This window comes from Jaculus jaculus, chromosome 2 (assembly GCF_020740685.1).
Source record: "Jaculus jaculus isolate mJacJac1 chromosome 2, mJacJac1.mat.Y.cur, whole genome shotgun sequence".
NCBI lineage: Eukaryota > Metazoa > Chordata > Mammalia > Rodentia > Dipodidae > Jaculus > Jaculus jaculus.
This window is the reverse complement of record NC_059103.1, coordinates 59,341,497-59,361,902: the sequence shown is the minus strand read 5'-3', so window position 1 is coordinate 59,361,902 and position 20,406 is coordinate 59,341,497. Positions and strand designations below refer to the sequence as shown.

Genomic DNA, 20,406 nt, shown 5'->3' with positions numbered 1-20,406 from the left:
TGAAGACATTTAAGGAAATCCCTGTGCAATTGTTATCTTAACATCAAGCTTAACAAATTCCACGTACAAAGAACTGAAATAAATCTGCACTTAAGTCTACTGTATGACCTAGGTATACTACTTTCAGGTATTGACCCAGGACACCAAATTTATATATCAACCTAGTACAGAGTCACTTTCGCATCAATACTTATGGCAGCACTATTCACAACAGCTAAGTATGAAAGCTCCCTGAGGTCCCTCAATAGAAGAATGGATACATACATATATGTGTGTGTGTGTGTGTGTGTGTGTATACAGTTTTTCATCCATAAAGAACAAAGTTAGGCCAACTGCAAGAAAAATGGATATAATTTTACATATTCATATTATAAATTAAGTCAGTCTCAAAAAAATTGTATGTTTTCTCACATTTGTGGTTTCTAGATCTTATAAAGATGCATAAATTATCGACAGTGCTTGGGGAGCTCTAATCTTACCTTTTCAGACTTTCCAAGCCCAAAGTTATGTGATCCCACATCTTTAGAAATGGTTGTTGAATGGTACTTATTACCAAAGCTCTACCAGCCGCCATAAAAGGATCTGCTGAGATCAGGCTGTTCTGTGCCCTAAGTTACTCCATCTTGTATAAAACTGGATTTTCAGGTTACAACTGTCCCAGACAGACTCCATTTTATAAGCAGCATTTGATTTCATTCTAAGTGAAAACACAAAGGCAGAATGACTCTGCACCTTCATGGCACATAAACACCACCATACCAACATCTGTCCAGCACCATTCACAAGGCACACACTGATATATAACTTATTCCTAAAAGTAAGAAAAGTGTAACACCCTTGTGGTGGTTTGAATCAGATGCCTCTCATAAACTTATGTATTTTGAATGCTTGGTTCTCAGCTGGTGGCAGTTTGGGAGGTTGAGCCTTGCTGGAGGAGGTGTGTTGCTTGGGGTGGACCTTGAGATTTATTAACCCCAGCTTGCTCACCTCTTGATGCTTTCTTCCACCTGCTTTGGCAAGGAGTGATGACCAACCTCCATTCTACCATTTTTCTCTGCCATCATGACATTTCCCCTCACAACTCTAATGCCAAAAGAAACTATCCTTGAATCAGTTGCTTTTGGTTATTCTTTTTGTCCTAACAATGACAAGGTAACTACAACAACCATATAAATTTATCAAATTGAAACCATATGAGCACATAGGGATATTAAAATCTTATTAGGAAAACCAGGTCTGAAAACTTATCAGGCACACCAGCCTAAGGAAATGGTATAATCTTCTCACCTGGGCCTCATAAAGAAGAGGGCGCTGGCAACAACCCCAACCCCCCACTCACCCGTCATCTGACCAACAGGACACCAATAGGCAAGGATGTCTGACTGTCCCAGAGGTTTCAGCTTAGCTCTATCTTTATTGCTGACATGGTCTATGTGAAGTAACACCCATAAATTCACCTGTTTGTCCATCTGGACATGCTGCTGCTTGCCAGTTTTCTCCATCCAGATCCTATCCTGCCCTTCACCTCTACAGCCTTTATGGTCCCACTACTTGCCTTAGGAGGGGCAGTTGTAATACTTTCACCTTTCATAAAATTCATGTGTCAGCATGGAAACAAGAGGTGGAGTCCAAAGCTGATTATGAGGAAGGGGTCTATCTGCAATGACCTTCAAGCCTATTCCATTCTAACTACCTAGCATCCCTTTGAAATCTCCTTAAGCTTCCCTCTAACATTAAAATGTATAGCCAAAGAAATATCTTCTCCTAGAAATTAATTAATTAATGAGGTTTGGATTTTGCCAGCCATGGAGATGCACACCTGTGTCAGGTAGCTGGATGGGCATCATCGGGCTTAGAGGCCACTGAGGATGGAGCCATCCTGCATGATTAGCTTTGGGCCATACCTCTCCTTTTCCTGGTACGGGTAGGGGGGTAGAAACATCACAGATTTGTTGAGGAAAAACTATTACCCCCCAGTCAAAAGAATAGATAAGTGGAATTTGAGTTTCTAGACCTGGGTAGAGTCATGATTCAAATCATAAGATTATGATCCTCTCCATTATGAGTTAATTCAACTGAGACTCTTGGTAATCTGGCCAAGAGACCACCCCTCACCGAAAGACATGCTAAGGACAGTAGTAGGAACTTAAAGAGATAACGAATTTGAGCCTCTCCCTCAGTAACAGCTTGTAGATCTGCACTACTAAGCCACCGCATTCTCTGAATTCTCATTCGAAAAGCAAGACTTTTCCTTTGCTCCCTTTCTATCTCTTCTTTGGATCCTAAGTATGCTTGCCCAGACTCCATGAGTTTGTTTTCTCACCTTTTCTCTGAAGACTTCTTGCTTGCTCTCCATTGCTGAACCTGCCTGCTTTCTGGACCCTAACTCAGAAAGAATAACTTTCTCTATTAGCCTTCCCTCTTTCTCAAGGCAGCTGCTGAGATACGAGATTTACAGCTTGCCTGCCCTATAGTTTTTCTCTCAAACTTTAATAAAACTGTCCTCAAGTTTACTTTCAGTCTGCTAATAAATTCTTTTATTAGCGAGACTAAGAACCCTGGTTCCATAGTAACACTTGCAATCCCAGTTACTCCAGAGATTGAAACAAGGCATATTGCAAGTTGAAGACCACCATGGGAAAATTACTAAGACCCTACCTCAAACTTTCAAAGGGAGGCTGGAGATATAGGTCAGTGGTAAATCACTTTTCTAACTTGCACAGACCCTAGGTTCAATCCCCAGTATACACAAAAAAAGTGGATCCTACGACGCATAAAACCTAGTTGCTTTCTTTTTGTTTTTTGGATTTTTTTTTTTTTCACTTTGTGCTTCTGGCTTTCCTTGGGCATTGGGAAATCGAACCCAGGCCTTCAGGCTTTGCAGGTAAGTGTCTTTAACCACTGTGCCATCTCTTCAGCTCAAGGACAGAAAGTTTTTTAAGGCACTTAGAAATACTAGAGCACAAATACACCTCTATTTACTTTTCTTAAATCCTTGAAGGGTACAGCATCACATGGATCTGGTGTCCAGTGGCCTCCACTGGAAGGTTGCTTTGGGATTTGGCTCGAACCATGCCACTGTTTCCGTGGGTCCAAGTTATCTTTTCCCAGATTACTCTTGTTTTATTACATTTGCCAACAAGAGTATTGCGTTTTTGGTTTTGTATACAAAGTACATCTCTTGCCCAAGTAGAATTCAGTTTCATCTCGGGCATAAACATCTTCAATTATAAGAAGAGCTGGGTGCTCCCTTTGGTTCCAGAGACCCCACTTATAGCCAAAAAAAAAAAAAAAAAAAATGGCCTTGCACCAGAGCCTTCCAGATATATTTGCCTTTTAGAAGTCCTATTCCTAGCAGGCCTCCATGGGACCCAAAATGGCAGAAAAGAGGAAGGCCACTTTTTAAAAAAATTGTCTTATTTTTATTTATTTGAGAAAGAGGCAGATAGACAGAAAGAGAGAATGGGCATGCCAGGGCCTCTAGCCACTACAAATGAACTCCAGATACATGTGTTACCTTGTGCATCTGGCTTTACATGGGTCCTGAGGAATCAAACCTGGATCCTTTAGCTTTGCAGGCAAGTGCCTTAACCACTAAGCCATCTCTCCAGGCCAAACCTAGTTATTTTCAAAAGGCAATATGAACTTCAGAACAATGTTGGCAGTAGGCACTTAGAATGAAATAAAGATATTTACAATTCAGTTGTGAAAATTTAACCTTGTTATTGGCATTTTCACCAAAATATAAAGGTTTTCAGCCTTCAGATTTCTTAGATGTGACAAGAATTCAACAAAATAGAGACAAATGCCACACACATCTTGGTATAATAAACTTCAAATGCCTATAGATGAACAGACTGATTTGGAGGCCCACATAACTTGATGAGATTAAAAACCTTGCTAAATAGAAGATGATTATTGATTGATTATTTTGCATATGTTGTGTATAAAGTCTAATAAGGCCACATGAGCATTATTTTGACCTTCATAAAAGTAAGTAAATAATTAATAAAAACCCTTGTCACAGCTAACCCTCTATATTTTTCCCTTTACCATGTAGAAGGCAAAACATATTCATACCCTTAACTTCACATAGCCTCTTTTTGTGAAAACTTCATGTTGCATGAAAACTAAACATATCTCCCCATATATATTCCAAGTAAATAATCAATGACTGGGAAATAAACCCTAGTGATTTCAAATTCTAGTTTTCTGAATGATTATAGTGAGGCTTGAAAAAACAGCATTCACTTCTTTTACATGTTTGCTAAAAAGAAGAATAATGGACTCAACCAGAACCCTTGTCTCTAGCTTTCAAGAAGATGCCACTGTGGGCTGTGGGGCTTTCACCTCATCCCAGATGTGATTTTCTCGGTGTTAAATGTCCACATAGGAGATAGAAACCCCAGGACTGTAGAAAAACTGACTTCAAGTCGATATGAAGGGACTGAGTTAATTTATTGGTTTCCACTCCCAGGTAATCTGAAAGACACAGGAAAGTAGATTAACAGAAAACTTCTCCAGGCTGTGATTTGTCCACAGTCTACTTCCAGGTATAGTAGGAGCTAGGACTTCTGATACAGCCTAGATTCTGTTGGGAAGCAAGACAGAACCCAGTATCTGCAGAGTAGCAAACAGAAAAATGGGCCACACAAAAACCAACCTTGACAACTTAATTTACAATTAGCTTTTCAGGATGGAGAGATGGATTACCAGTTAAGCACTTGCCTCTGAAGCCTAAGGACCCCAGTTCGAGGCTCGATTCCCCAGGACCCATGTAAGCCAGACGCACAAGGGGCTTTGCAGTAGCTGCAGGCCCTGGCATGCCCATTCTCTCTATATATCTGCCTTTTTCTCTCTCTGTCTGTTGCTCTTAAATAAACAAATAAGTAAATAAGTAATTTAAAAAATTAGCTTTTGAAGCCAAGTGTGCTGGCACACCCAACACTCAGGAGACAGAGGTAAGAGGAACACTGTGAGTTCCAGGCCATCCTCAAACTACAGAGCGAATTTTAGGTCAGCCTGGGCCAGAGTGAGACCCTACCTAGGAAAAAGCAAAATTAATATAATAATAATTTTTAATTAGTTCTTTTGCTTAGTGTTACTGACTGCCCACTTCAGTTGCTAAAAAAAAAAAAAAAAAAAAAAGCATACCCTACACTGTGCCCCTGTGTGTGTGTCTTCTACCTTTATCTCTTTCCAACCCTTGGCTCCTAGACTTTAACTATGCTAAGACACCATACATGGCCTTTTGTGTTTGTACTTTTTGCTCAATTACAATGCTGAGTAACTATTGAGTTATTCAAGCTGTGCCCCTGACATTTAGGCCACTCCAAAAATAAGCCCCAGAGTGGAGAGCATCTACTACAGTATTTCCTAATTTAAAGAAAAAAGTCCATTAAATTAATATGACTCTATTCTACCCCAGGAAAACTCTTTTGTTTTTCAATGTAAGAAGCTACTTGTTTATTATCTGATTTACATTTGAAATAGCAAAGCAAGGTGCACAGAGAGCTTCTTGACAAAGTCAAGTCCACATACCACACAGTTGCATTAGCCTGGAGCCCCAGAGGGACCTCATGCTACCCCAAGGGTTGTGCTACACAGTGTGACCTGTCACAGCCTTGTGGAGTACTCAGAGCACAGGTCCCTGAGCGTCTGACAGCTGAGAGAGCCACCAGACACCGATAGCCCTAGTTCCCGATGTCAAAAGTTGATGTTAGAACCACACACGAGTAATTATATTCTAGAATGGTCAGAAATAATAACATGTTTGAATACTGTGTAAAATACACTATCTAGAGAGAACAGGTTCTTGTGAGCTACCTCTAACTTACTTCCTCCCTTACCAAAGTCCCATCATTTATGCCAGACCAAGGGCAAGGGTAAGACTTAAAATTTAAAAACAAAAACTAACAATGATCATTAACTTCTCCCTAAAAATCTCTACTTAGGCAATTTACATAGGATATAGAATCTTCATAACTCAGGAGAATTTTAGTTCTGAGCTCATGAAGATCATCTCTCTCATTAGGTTAAGAGGATACTCATAAGTACCTGAGAAAGAATCACTGAAAATCTTGTTGAAGCAGGAAAAATGGGTTTCCCATGCATGCATGAAAATCCACACCTCTAATACAGCCTAGGAAAGGAAACCACAAACAGTATGAAGCATAGCGAAAACTGGAGAGGAGCTAGCAGTAAGGCTCCACTTTTCCTTTGCAGACAGTTTTGATGTGATAAGATTCTCAGGCTGTACCAAAAATAATTTCAAAACCCATTTTGAGGGACAAGCATATACCAATCTACATGGCTGTATCTCAGACAGAATACCGTTGTCAATGTAATCCTCAAAAACCCATGCCTGGTTTACTTTCGCTAGATGTGCTGATTTGGCTAAGATGCCACTGTGCCTCTAGTGACCATGCAGGCACATGATTATTAAAAAAAAAAAAAAAGACAATTCTACTCAACACAGTACATGTGAGATTTACCTTAATTTACAGCAGTTTATGTAAAATGTGTCCACCTGATAATTTAACACTTTCCACTTTCCTGACCATCTATGCGCCTATTTCCTGATGTTTCCTGGCAACTACAAATGCTTGAGCAACAGGAAAACTATTTTCTTTGGGAATAAACACTTTTTAAAGAGTTGGCAAAAGGAAGCACCCCAGAATTAATTTATAGAGTAGAAATTCAAATAATATTTTTAAAAAGTTAAGTTGGAATATTTAGAAAATTTGATCATCAAGAATTCTTGTTTGAATGCCATTTTTTTTTTTTTTTTTTTTGAGATGGGGTCTCACTCTGGCCCAGGCTGACCTGGAATTAACTGAGCAGTCTCAGGGTGGCCTCGAATTCTGCCTCCCGAGTGCTGGGATTAAAGGTGTGCACCACCACACCTGGATCCAGTAAAACACTTTGATTTGACTTACAAACAGGTTGGGTATTATTATAGGCCTAAAATTAAATTTCATGCAGTCTTTGGGAGAAGAAAAATCATCTAAAGTCTTAACCAACAATGGGTCCCACAAGCTTTGCAGTTGGCCAGCCAGGTGGAATGTACCAATTGATGCAATGGGTGGCATGTCTTTTGGGGGGAAAACTAACTATTCTCTGGTTGGATTTAAGGCCCACTCTGTGGGTAGAAATTCATGCCTGGTACTAAAAACCTAGTCAAAAGCCTATGGATGAGTTGTTCTTAAATCCTAGGGGGTAATTGCTACTGTTTTCTGACTAAATGGACTTATTATGACCACCAAACTGCCCCCTAAAAACTTATGTTTAGGCCTATATACTAATGCTACTCTCACTTTTGCTTACAGAAGTTTCTCTTCAGATGGCGGTGACTACTAGGGTGACTCAAAAATAGCCAAAGTACTGAGAAGAAGTGACAGTACAGTGTTTGTTCAGTACTAAATGAGAAATAAGGCTCAAGGACCATTGCAGAAGAGGTGGCAGAGAGAATGTGAGAGCCAAAGCAAGGGAAGACTGCTTACAATGCTGTCATGCAGACACAAAGTGGCCTTGATATTCATGACCACACAGTGGCTGATGTTACCTACAAAAACTTGCATAATAGGAGGGGGAAATGATGACATCAAAGAGAAGAGAAGCTTGTTGGAAAGAAGAAGGGATTCAGTGAAGGGGTGTTAGGAAGGGGGAAAAGGGAGTGTTGAGAGGTGATTATGATACTGGTACATTGTCTACATTATAGAAGTTATCAATAAAAAGTTTAAAAAAATAAATTTAAGAAAAAATTGAGCTGGGGAGACGACTTAGTGGTTAAAGGCATTTGCTTACAAAGCATTCCCAGCCTGGGTTCAATTCCCCAGTATCCATGTAAAGCCCAATGTACTAAGAAGCACATGCATCTGAAGTCTGTTTACAATGGTAAGAGGCCCTGGTACACTCATTCATATCCTATCTCTCTCTCTCCTCACAAATAGACTTTTTTTTAATTAAAATGAAAACCAAGAGCCAAAGTTCCATGTCTACTACCTACAAGACCCATGGGGACTTTAAGCGTGTTTCCTGCCCTGACCTGTGACCCAAGGAACAATGTCTACTGTGAGCCTTGTGAAAGCTTACTTTGTCTAGAAGCCTATGATGCCACTTTACAGCAGACAGTTAACATGTAGAAGAAAGAGAAGGGCTCTGGTCCATGAGGTTGGCTAAGAGTGGACTGCACACTCATGCCCAGTGCCTTGCCCTGATGCTTTCTCCTTCCACAGCCTCATGCTAGTCTCTACCATAGGCCTTGGACAACAGGACAGGTCACCAAAGTAGGTGACTACAACAGAGCTAATTCAGAGAAGATGGGCTTTCAACCAGAAGCTTATTAGCCAAAACCAGCCAACCATGAAATGGAGCTGGTTTCTGATTACAAATTTGTTCTGTAAAGTATAATGAATGCAATCGCTGAGCCCAGAAATTGAATATGGTGAGCAACAGCTTGCTTTCTTCTCCCAGGAGAGTAATGTAACTAACTCGCACATGAAGAACTGACTAGATCTTTAAGTAGACATTAACAGTCCCAAAGCTAGGTTTCCATATTTGTTCTACAGTCAAGAAGCCTAGTTTGCCAAAAAGAGTCAAATGTAATAATCATATTTGCATCTAGGGAGAATAATATAATCTCTTCCAGTAAGAAGATGAAGTAACAGTAAAGCTCAATTTCTTAGCATCTTCTGTGTGTCCAGTACTACGTATTTTATGATTAGTAATTGCCCAAGAACTTATGAGTCAAGGATATCATTAGCTCAATTTATAGATGAATTAATAAGGCACAGCCTAGTTTCCATACTTAATGAATGAAGAAGCCAAACAGTATAGTCAAACTTGAGATTTCATTCCTCTAACCACCATGTTCCACTGTCTATTCCAGACGTATATAATGGGTATGGTGGCTCACATCATAATCCTGGCATGCAGGGGGCTGAGGTAGGAGGAGCACTGTGAATTTGAGAGTAGCCTAGATTACAAGTCATTCTGGGCTACGGTGAGACTCTGCCTCAGGCAAACAAAAAAAAAATAGTATGTGTGTACACATATGCATACATACGATGTATGTTGTAATGTATGTGTTTTTGCTTATAAATATAAGTATTATAAAATGCTTTAACTACCTAATGGGGGAAATGAACCTCAGTTCATAACTGTGTGTGATGTGGACCATTTGAAAACTGGACTGTGGTCCAGTCCCAGTTGGATATGAGGTACGGACTGACATGCCAAGAAGGGAAGGCCCATGCCAGCCAGCAGGGACACAGCCACCCCTTCTAGCTGTACAATTAAGCAGCAGGGAAGGTATTCCAGATGAATTAAATCTTATGTATTTTTTAAACTTTAAGTCTGGTCATCAAAACATGACATCCACAATTTTAATACTCTACTGTCATGCCTCAGCATATTGTGATAAAAATGTCTAATTTTATTTTCATTTGCCTGTGGTGCTTTCTAGTTTCTAACTGTTGCTCCTCTCTACTGGCTGATATTTTGCTTGCATGGTTGTCTGACATTTTGTCCCTGAGTTATCTGTTTTTGAGATTGTTGTCTCAAGGATACCAGTTCAGGGGATTCTCGTTGCTTGGGTAAATGTTCTTGAGATGGCAGTCACAAGGAAGATCATAAAGGGGATTGTCATTGCTCAGAACCCTCGAGTCTTTGTTCTGGGGATGGTAGCCCCAAGGATGACTGCTCAGGAGATTCTTGTTGCTCAGGTCTTTGTTCTGGGGATGGTAGCCCCAAGGATGACTGCTCAGGGGATTCGTGTTGCTCAGGTCTTTGTTCTGGGGATGGTGGCCCCAAGGATGACTGCTCAGGGGATTCTTGTTGCTCAGGTCTTTGTTCTGGGGATGGTGGTCCCAAGGATGACTGCTCAGAGGACTTTTGTTGCTCAGGACTTTGTTCTGGGGATGGTGGTCCCAAGGATGACTGCTCAGGGGATTCTTGTTGCTCAAGTCTTTGTTCTGGGGATGGTGGTCCCAAGGATGACTCTCTACTGAATTCTTGTTGCTCAGTTATCTCTTCTTGAAGAGTTTGTCCCAAGGATGACTGTTCAGGAGATTCTTGTTCTAGCATTTGGTTTTCTGGTCTTGGTGATAATTCTTCTTGTGACTCTTGTGCCACTGGTGGTTCTCTTTGGACTTCTGTTTCTACTGAAGTTTCTAGCAGCACAGGTATAGTTTTTTTCTTTAGAATGTCTTGCTGTTCTTTTTCTTGTTTTCAGCAAACAAAATAAAACAAAATCACCAATAAACATAGTATCCATCTAAACCCACTGAAATAAATCATATATAAAGACAAATGATTCTACCATATCAGGGATTCAGTAGTGATAGTGGCAATGAAATAATTTTCATACAGGGTATTACATTCAAAATGTTCTTTAGGATGTATGATTACTTTTATTGTCATGTAGAAACATGATCTCAAATAAGCATAAACTAGGTAAGATGAGACAGAATCAAGAAGCCTGGGAAGAATGAAAAGTACACCACCAGGTATTAACTGAATAGATATAATCTATTAATCACTGAAACATTCAAAAGTCACAGGAAAGACTTGCTTTGTATATGAGTCACTGAGATAAGAAAGGTACTCTTACTAACTTTTTAGTAAAGAAATGGGAGCATAAGACAATCAGAACCTATGTCCTCCACAATAGATACCAACACATGGGAAACAGCCTTCAGAACTCAGTAAGAATGCCTGGGCACATGAACTCTCCCAGAAAGCCTCAGGTACCAGGCCACAGGGACTCCTACAGAGATAAGTGCCATTCCACTGAGGAAATCAGAGCATGTATGTGAAAGCAAACTCTCCCCTGCTTTGAAATAACACAAAAAAGATGCCTCATAGAATCTCAGGGAGGTAACCCAATGGACACGTGTAAGACTTAGCATGTTTATAGTTTTTTGTTTTTTTTATTTTTATTTTTATTTTTTTGGTTTTTCAAGGTAGGGTCTCACTCTAGCCCAGGCTGACCTGGAATTTACTATGTAGTCTCAGGGTGGCCTTGAACTCATGGTAAACCACCTACCTCTGCCTCCCGAGTGCTGGGATTAAAGGCATGTGCCACCATGCCAGATGCATGTTTATATATAACCTTTACTCCAAGACATGTTCTTCCTGTCTTTAGAAGCAATGCCTAGACCTCAAATCAAAAATTCAATTCTAGCATATCCTTTGCCCTCATGTCCACTATGTCCATCTCTGAACCATTTGGTCTACTCCCAGCAGCCTATTAGCCCCTGTCTACCCTACTGCCTGGGCGCAGGGCCCTTTGTGTGACAGAATACTGTGGGGTCCATCTAATAGTTATTTACATCTTCCCTTACTAGCAGGCCATCTTTTAAAGATATAAATTTGGTCAACCATCTGCTTTAACATTACTCATAGGGTAAAGACCCAAATTCTTAGGATGGCAAATGAAAGCCTTCCAGCAATGACCAGCTGGCCACTCACTTTGTGTTCCCAGCCACCTGGACTAAATAAGTGATTCTGTCCAAAGGGATGTGAGCCACAATTTATCCCTTCGGTTGGATAGGATTGAGTGTCTAATGTGACTACCTTCCATCTCCTTTCCTCTCCTGCATCAGATTCAGAGGCCAGAGGCTGAACATGGTAGCATCACAGCACCAAGCGTTCCTGGGTCACCCAAAGGACAGCTGAGCACTAAAGCTGCAAACTCACAATGGGCTTTCTGTAATCATGAAAGAAACCTGCTACGACAGCCACTAAGATGTGGTTGATGTTCCTTAGTACAACTCAGCCTCACCCAACTCACTGACATGACAGATGCACCGTGTCTGATTTACCTTCTTCCCACAGGCTGGTCCTGTCCCAAACACTTGCTTTTGGTTCTGCACCAGATCAGCCATGCCTCTCAAGAGTCTCAGTGACTCTTCCATGCAGCTGAACACTGACCCTTCTGCCCACAGCCCCTTTCTCTATGCTATCTGCCTGGTAAATCCCTGCAGATCCTTCACAGGTCTTCTTTATAATGAGCTTCACCATCCTGGCCATTGTTCTCAGGGCACTCTGTTCCCATGTGTCTGATGCTCTCTTCCACTTTACCAGTCAGTGTAGGAGACCCTCTAGCTGTACACCTGTGCTCTGCCCAGCATAAACAAGCTTTCAGACAACAGCAGAGTGAGCCCCCCACACAGGCATTTCCTCCACCATCAGTACAACATCTAGTCCAGGATGAGTAGCCCCATACTTGTTTTTGTTTTGTATTCTTTTTTTGGGGGGGGGGGAGTGAGAAAGAGAAAGAGAGAATGGGTGCACCAGGGCCTTCTGCCAATGCATATGAACCCCAGATGCATGTGCCCCCCTTGAGCACATGTATAATACTGTGTGCTTACATCACTGCATCTGGCAACTTGGGACCTGGAGATTAAACATGAGTTCTTAGATTTTGCAGGCAAGCACCTTAACCACTAAGTGATCTCTCCAGCCCCATACTTGGTTTTACAGTTTAAGAACAATTAATGACATTGGAGTCCTGCTTTCAGATTAACTTTAGACACAGTCCCCTTCCTTTTATGTTTCAGAGAATTGTCTCTTGAAAACTAAGGAGAAGCCAGGCATAGTGGCTCATGTTTATAATCCCAGCACACAAGAGGTTGAGATAGAAGGAACTCAGTTGAGTTCAAGGCCAGCCTGAGCTATAAAGTTCCAGGTCATCCTGGGCTAAAGTGAGATCCTGCCCCCCCTTCCAGGAATTCGATGAAAGGAAATAGAGATAAAAATGTGGGGCTTTGAGAACTATAGAATTATGGTGCTATCTAAAATCACATTTTGAGTAGGAAAATCAATGCCTATGTGACATGATATCCAGTGTCACATAAAATCTTACATAGCAAAAAATAAGTGAGTCAAAAGAAGAAATAAGGACTGACACATGTCATCTAGGATTACATGTCAGGCAGAAGTCAAGAGGGCTGTGGTCCAAGTGCTAATAGTACTCTGCAAATCCTACCTTCCTTGAAGCATGCCCTGCCACTCTGAGCCATGCCTGGTGAGTACAGGTGTGGCTCTGCTGAAAATCAGGCTCTCTCATAGGCTGTGAGTAGCTGAGGCAGGACTTGTGTCTTACTCATCTTTATTTCTCAAGTACAATGAGCACATGAAGAAACACAGAAGAGTTGATAAATGAAAGAATAAAGGAATAAATCATGACTGAACCAGCACTTCCCTGAACCCACACACATAGACTTCCTAAAGATATATAAAATTAGGATGCACAAGAGAAGAATAAAATTAAGATATTAACATGTGCTTATATTAATAACATATTAATATGATATGTGACACAAATGTGTGCAACATTGTAGCTTAGCATATTTATGATATATAAACATATATTAAAATGCATTTTCATAAATTCCTGAGTTCATATTGCCTTGTAAATGCAGCCATCAACAACATATTCCTGGCATTGCCCATGTATTCTCTATAACTTTCGTTCAGAACTCAAACCACAACCTAATTGGCCTTTAAATGTGTGAAACCCAAACTTATCACAAGTCTCAAGAATTTTGTCTCTCATTCTTTCTCACATCAGTAAGAGAAATGCAGTAAAATATCAAAATAAATGCATAACTGAACCATGAAAAGCCTAACATGAACTACAACTGACAGATAGCACCCACCCACCCTAGGCTAAGTTAAAATATTCACTTGTTGCATGACCCATATGCTATAGAGAACAGCTTGGAAGGATGAAGGCAGAGCTGCGGGATGCTGGAGAGGGAGGTGGCCACAAGAGGCTAGTGAATGCACAGGTGGCATAAAGAATAAAGTGGCCCCAGTGTACCCATTCTTACTGGGGCAACACTACATGGAAAGAGTGGTATTCAAACTGTCATCGGTGCCACACCCTGTGTCATGTCCAAGAGCCCCACAAATAATCAAACACAATGTATTATCTTACCAGAAGTTGGAACCACTTTTTTATCCTTGCTGATGTTCTTGAGAGATGCTAAAATTAAAAAAAAAAAAATCCAGACATTAGTAACCTGATCAAAGAACTTGCAAGCTTTTGATGTGATATCTACACTAAAAGAATTGCTGAATCATAATCATTCTGATGGGTTAAGGTAGAATTTAGCCCTGTTAAAAATACATTTATGCTTTTATTATGCAGAAATTGATGCCAACATTGTTGTACTTTCTGAGATTACAGGACAACAGGTTCAATGTTCATCTTCCTGCTTTCTTCCCCAAAAAGAAAAGCATGTTTATTTGGGTTATTTTGTGCTTTAGCTCCATCCATCTCTAGCTTCATAGCAAGTGACAGGTGAGGTGTTTCTTCTGCCACACTAGGTGTTGCAATGTGACCAATCTTCTCCAGCTGCACTGCTAGCTGGACTCTGAACAGCCGAATACGTAGACATGCTCAGCTTACTCAGCAGCTGCTACTTTTGGAAATTTTCATAGAAATAACAACAAAAGAATATTCACTCTAAACCACCACGGGTTATGTACAACGTACAGCCCTCTTGTGAGACAAAATACTCCTGCATACAGGTATGACATAAATAGAGGCAATGCAGCTTTTGTGAAGATTTGTGCCAGCTAAAATCTCATCCAGTGAGTCTGCTTTGATTTCAAATATTGCAAAAAGTTTATGAGAGTCTTTGTCCTGTCATCAGCCAGCTAAACACATCTGCTCTATACAAGCATACCTGGGTGCCAATGCTGCCATTGGCACAATTAACACAGAAATATTTTTACAGATAAGCACTTCAGCTCAGTTGCAACCAGCAGCCATGTAAGTTGACCAAAGCTGTTCTGAAGACCTGACATGTGGCACACAGGATGAAAAAGATGGGCCTGAGCAGCTTGGGAAGTGACGACTACAGAGAAAGGAATTTGAGAAGCTTGAAGAGAACTGATTATACAGATTAAACTGTCAAAAGCTGCCACTGGGGAAATCTGAAAATTGAAGCAAAGGGGGAAGAAAGGGAGAACTAAGAGTTTCAAGAGAGGGCTAGTTTTTCTTACAATCATGTGAGATCAGAGGCCACCATAAACCAGAATTATCCCACAGCTGACTGTCAGGATAGCACAGCCTTCATCCACCCTCTAGACCCTAGAAAGAATGTAATCAGATCACTGCACATTTGAGGTACAGAACCTCATTCTTATCTGCACTGATATTATGCTGCTATAAGTGAGGAATTAAAAAGTCAGGCTTAGATTGGTGAAAATAAATCCAACATTTTAGTTTAAAGTATAATTCATGTGTGAAAAGTTGGAAGCCCAAAGTTAGACAGCATTTAATTTTTGTCTGTGGCAGCTGTTACCTAGGTAACCAATTCTCTGTAGGTTAGAACATCCTTAAATATTTCAGCAAAGACATTTACTGAGTCCTAAGGGAATCACAGTTAAATCAGGAAGTACTTTGAACTCACCAAATCTCTGGGGCTGGGGGGAAAGCAGTAGGCTAGGACGTCTCAGTAATAGGCTCATCTTGTGGGTCTCTTGCAACCACTATAGATTGCTTATATTTTAAATGTTTTTTTTTTATTTTTTGCATTCAAAAATGCTTATCAAGGGCTTGAGAGATGACTTAGCAATTAAGTCACTTGCCTATGAAGTGTAAGGCCCCAGGTTTGACTCCCTAGTACCTATATAAAACTGGATGCACAGGTGGCACATGTATCTGGAGTTTGTTGGCAGTGGCTGGAGGCCCTGGAATACCCATTCTCTCCCCTTCTCTCCTTCTCTCTCTTTCTCTTTCTCCCTCCCTCTCTCCCTCCCTTTCTCTCTCTTTCCCCCCTCTCTTTCTCTCTCCCTCTCTCTCTCTCTCTCTCTCTCTCTCTCTCTCTCTCTCTCTGTCTCTCTGTCTCTCAACCTCTTTCTCTCCTCTCTTTCTCTCTCAAATAAATAATAAAATAATTAAATAAAATATTTAAAATGTTATTTTAAAAGATGGTTCAGTTGGTAAAGTGCTCGCCACACAAGCATGAGGACATGAGTTCATATCCCTGTCACCCACATAAAATGCCAGGTATGGTGGCAAACACCTATAATCCTGGTGTTAGGGAGTCAGAGACAGAATTCCTACAGCTTATTGACTAGCTAGTCTAGCCCTATCAATGAGCACTAGGCTCAGTGACAGGACCTATCTCAAAAATAAGGTGGAAAGAGACTTAGCAGAACATCCAGCATAAAGCTCTGGTGTCCACATGCAGGTTCACACACACCCACACCCATGTGCCCATATACATATAAATATTCATACACAGACATGTATGCCACATACACATAAGTAGACATTTAAAATATTGCTTATATAAATGGGACATAGTGATGCACACCTGTCATTCCTGTACTCGGGAGGATGAGGCAGAAGGATGGCAAGTTTGAGGTCATCATATTTGATCCTGTTTCAAAACAACAAATGCTTATCATAGAAAAACTAGAAACAAAGTAAAACCAAAAACAATGGAAATAACGATGAATCATAAACCCACCACTTTCAACCTAAATTAAATCCAACAATGAGAAATAAAAATTTATCTGTGATTTTATGGCATTGGGATAAACTCAATGCAGATTGCTGGTTAAAAGGCAAACACATTTCTCAAATATATTTCAAAGTATCTTTCAAGAAAGATTCTCTAAGTCCTTCTTTCTAAGAACTCAGCTTCTCCATAGGCCCTTCTGAGGGTAGCTTAGTTTATCTGGCTTGTGTTCACACCCTAAGCATGGGAGCAAGAAGGATTCCTCATGGCCATCTTTCAGGTTTTGTCTCTTCCCTCCCTCCCAATCCCTTCAGCTTCTTTGAAGTTCCCACCATCCTGTACTCTTACCCATTGCTTCCTTTCAACAGTGCTCTGCAAATTTCCCAGCCCTCACTGCCCACCTCTACCTGGGATTCCTCTTTATTCCATTCCCCAAATGTTCCTCAGAGGTATGTCTGAGGATGGAGAGGCAGCAATGAGAGACAAAGGAAGGCTGAATTCATAGGTCTCTATGTCCCTGTGCTCTAAAGACTGAGATTCCTCATAACATTTCACCTTATATCCCGGTGCTTCTCCTAGCTCTTTATTTCAAAATAAGTACAGATTTATAGAAAAGTTGGCAAGGTAAAATAGAGAGCTCTGGTACACTGTTGACCCAGTCTTCCCTGACCCTGGCATCACAGTCATATGTAAAAACAGTATTCACACCATGCTTCTCCAGACTGCATATGTTCTTCATCAGTACTCTCACCAATATCACTTTTTGTGCAGGACTCAATCCAGAACATCAGGTATGTGGACATCATGAATCCTAAACTTTTAAAATGTGACTATGTCTTAGTCTTTCCTTGTTTCTCGTGACCTTCATTCACATAGTCACAGAATACAGGCTTGGCATTTTTTACAATTTCCTTCAAACTTGGTCTAGCTGATATTTCTTTGGAAATAGACTAAAACTCTGAATATTGGGTCACAACACTAAGAGAAAGAATGCCCGTAGGTGTGTTACATTACAGAGACAAAGTGCCAGAGTATGACATTTCTCATCACCTCTCTTAATCCATAATGATACTTGTCAGATTTATCCAGTACACAGTTTTATGATGTTTCCTTTCAAAGATTAAAAACCAGTGATCTTGTCCATACCTCCTAATACAAAAGCAGTGTAATCCAGATAGGGCTTTGAGTCTATGGTCTGTACAGTCAATATGATTAAAAGTTAATAGGACTAGAACCTTTATCTCCAGCCCTGTAGTTCATAATTCAGCAACTAGAAACTCACAAAAGAAATATTAATCAAAAATGCTTTGGACTAAATAAAAGACTAAAGACTACATTTCTTTTATATTTTTGCATATATGTATGAGATACCTAAGGATGAAATCCAAATCTAAATACAATATACATATGTTTCTTATGTACCTTTACACACATAGCCTTTGTCAGTTTGTACAATAAAACATATGTTTGAACATATGTTTTGACTGTCACTACTGGAGGTAAAAAGTGTCCTCACATACAGCCAAAATCTTACATACTTTGGAGCATTTTAGGATTTGGCAATTTTGGATGCTCAACTTGTATTCAGAAAAGACAAGAGAGAAGGAAAGGCAAGGCTAGAGCACTGAAGGCCCAGCTCTTCAAGGCCTCCTCTGGCCTTGAGCCTTAGGCACTGCTGTCAGTACAACTTCTTTCCTCATTTCTTAAGTATGACCATAATTGCTATTTTAATTCTTCTTTTAAAGGTTCCAAATTTCTTTCACCTCTGTTTTTATTGTGAATCCCCTCAAATCCTTTTGGCAATAGACAGCAATCTTTAGAACTACTTAAAAGAGAGAGACCAAGGAATAGCCCATAAGGTGGTCTGATTTTCTCATTGGCAGATGGTTCAAAGTAATAGCCATGAATTTCTTGGAACAACTGTGAACAACCCAAACGACACCCACACAGTGACTGTGAACCATCCAAACAACACTTACACAGATAATGACTATGAACCACCAAAACAACACCCACATAGTGACTGTGAATCACCCAAATGACACCCACACAGACAGTGACTGAGAACCACCCAAACAATGCCCAAACAGTGACTGCAAACAAACAAACGACACTCACACAGACAGTGACCGTGAACCACCCAAATGACACCCACACAGTGACTGTGACCCACCCAAATGACACTTACACAGACAGTGACTTCAAACCACCCAAACGACACCCACACAGACAGTGACTGTGACCCACCCAAACAACGCCCAAACAGTGACTGCAAACCAACAAACGACACCCACACAGGCAGTGACTGTGAACCACCCAAACAACACCCACACAGACAGTGACTGTGACCCACCCAAATGACACTTACACAGACAATGACTATGAACCACCCAAACAACACCCACACAGACAGCAACTGTGACCCACACAAATGACACCCACAAAGTAACTATGAACCACCCAAATGACACCCACACAGACAGTGACTGTGACCCACACAAATGACACCCACAAAGTAACTATGAACCACCCAAATGACACCCACACAGACAGTGACTATGACCCACCCAAATGACACCCACACAATGACTATGAACCACCCAAACAACACCCACACAGACAGTGACTGTGAACCACCCAAACAACACCCACACAGACAGTGACTGTGAACCACCCAAACAACACCCACACAGACAGCGACTGTGAACCACCCAAACGACACCCACACAGACAGTGACTGTGACCCACCCAAATGACACTCCACACAGACAGTGACTGTGAACCACCCAAACGACACCCACACAGACAGCGACTGTGAACCACCCAAACGACACCCACACAGACAGTGACTGTGAACCACCCTTGATGACGTCCACACATACAGTGACTGACATCACACATATGCTCAAGCGATGCTTCAACACATAGTATGACTGGCCTCACAAGTTTATTAATAGCATATGGCAGAGGTACTTCCTCTGCCTTGAGATGGAAGATCATGGACTCATGGGAACACATTGTTTAAGGTTATGTGGCTGTGGGAAGGTAACTTACTTCTCTGTGGCCCCACCCCCACCCCAAAACTCCAACTTATAGTACCAATACCTGCCCACACAGCTGTAACCCCTATAACACAAATACAACTCTTGGCATTGTACCCACTCCTCACCACTTACACAACCAACATCAGTGCCTTCTCTGGCCACTTCCATATTATGTTTATTTGTGGCCTACCAGGCCAGACTCCTGACTGTGCGCAAGCTACTCACCACTTTGTGGGTCTCTACTGGCCTCTGTCTCAGCCAGCTACAAATTTGTTTAATAGCCTCCAGATGAATAACAGAGCCTACAAGGGGAATCTGAAAGGCTTAGCTTTAGTTACTAAGATTAATGAGGAAAATCCATAATTATGCTAGCCTATATGCAGTACAAGAAGGCTAAACTACATGTTCAGAGATGGAGTAAGTTCCACTAATTTTCATACACAATGAGACTGTGAAGACCATAGGCTGGAAGTGACCTCTTTGTTCCCAGATGCAGAGGCTGAACAGACAGGCACTGATGCTGGGTGAGAAAAAGAGGGCTGGAGTAATTCCTCCATTTGCATTTGCCAGAATAAGGAGTTTTAAAAAGAACCCTATTACTAGCTGTAGTACAAGTCAAGATGAACTAATAATGGTATGTATGTGTGTGTGGCAGCTGGAGTAGACCTCCATAGGAATCTCAGGCCCTGAGATAGTACATTGAAAGACAGGCTCCCTGCTGTGGCTGACACATGGCAGTGGGCATGCCACTGGCATAATACCCACCACTAAATGCACAGCCAACACAAAACCCATGCATCAAACTGTATCAGAAATAAACAGAAGACCTCCCCCTGAGCCCAACATACCAAGTTCTATGGCTACAGGATAAGGAAGCT

At 41.0% G+C, this 20,406-nt stretch overlaps 1 protein-coding gene and 1 pseudogene across 1 annotated transcript in view; both read right to left on the bottom strand.

The window, feature by feature from the left end:
• Positions 1–2,975: 2,975 nt before the first annotated feature.
• LOC123458661 lies at positions 2,976–9,511 on the bottom strand (annotated as a pseudogene).
• Positions 9,455–20,406, bottom strand: part of LOC123458745 (protein TsetseEP-like) — a 45,590-nt gene continuing 34,638 nt past the window's right edge. The window contains exons 2-4 of the mRNA XM_045143882.1: positions 16,338–16,403; positions 13,946–13,993; positions 9,455–10,223 (exon numbers count right to left, since the gene is read on the bottom strand). Of these exons, the coding sequence (XP_044999817.1) occupies positions 9,646–10,223; positions 13,946–13,993; positions 16,338–16,395 (684 nt within the window). The 5' untranslated portion in view covers positions 16,396–16,403 and the 3' untranslated portion in view covers positions 9,455–9,645. The remainder of the gene's footprint in view (positions 10,224–13,945; positions 13,994–16,337; positions 16,404–20,406) is intronic.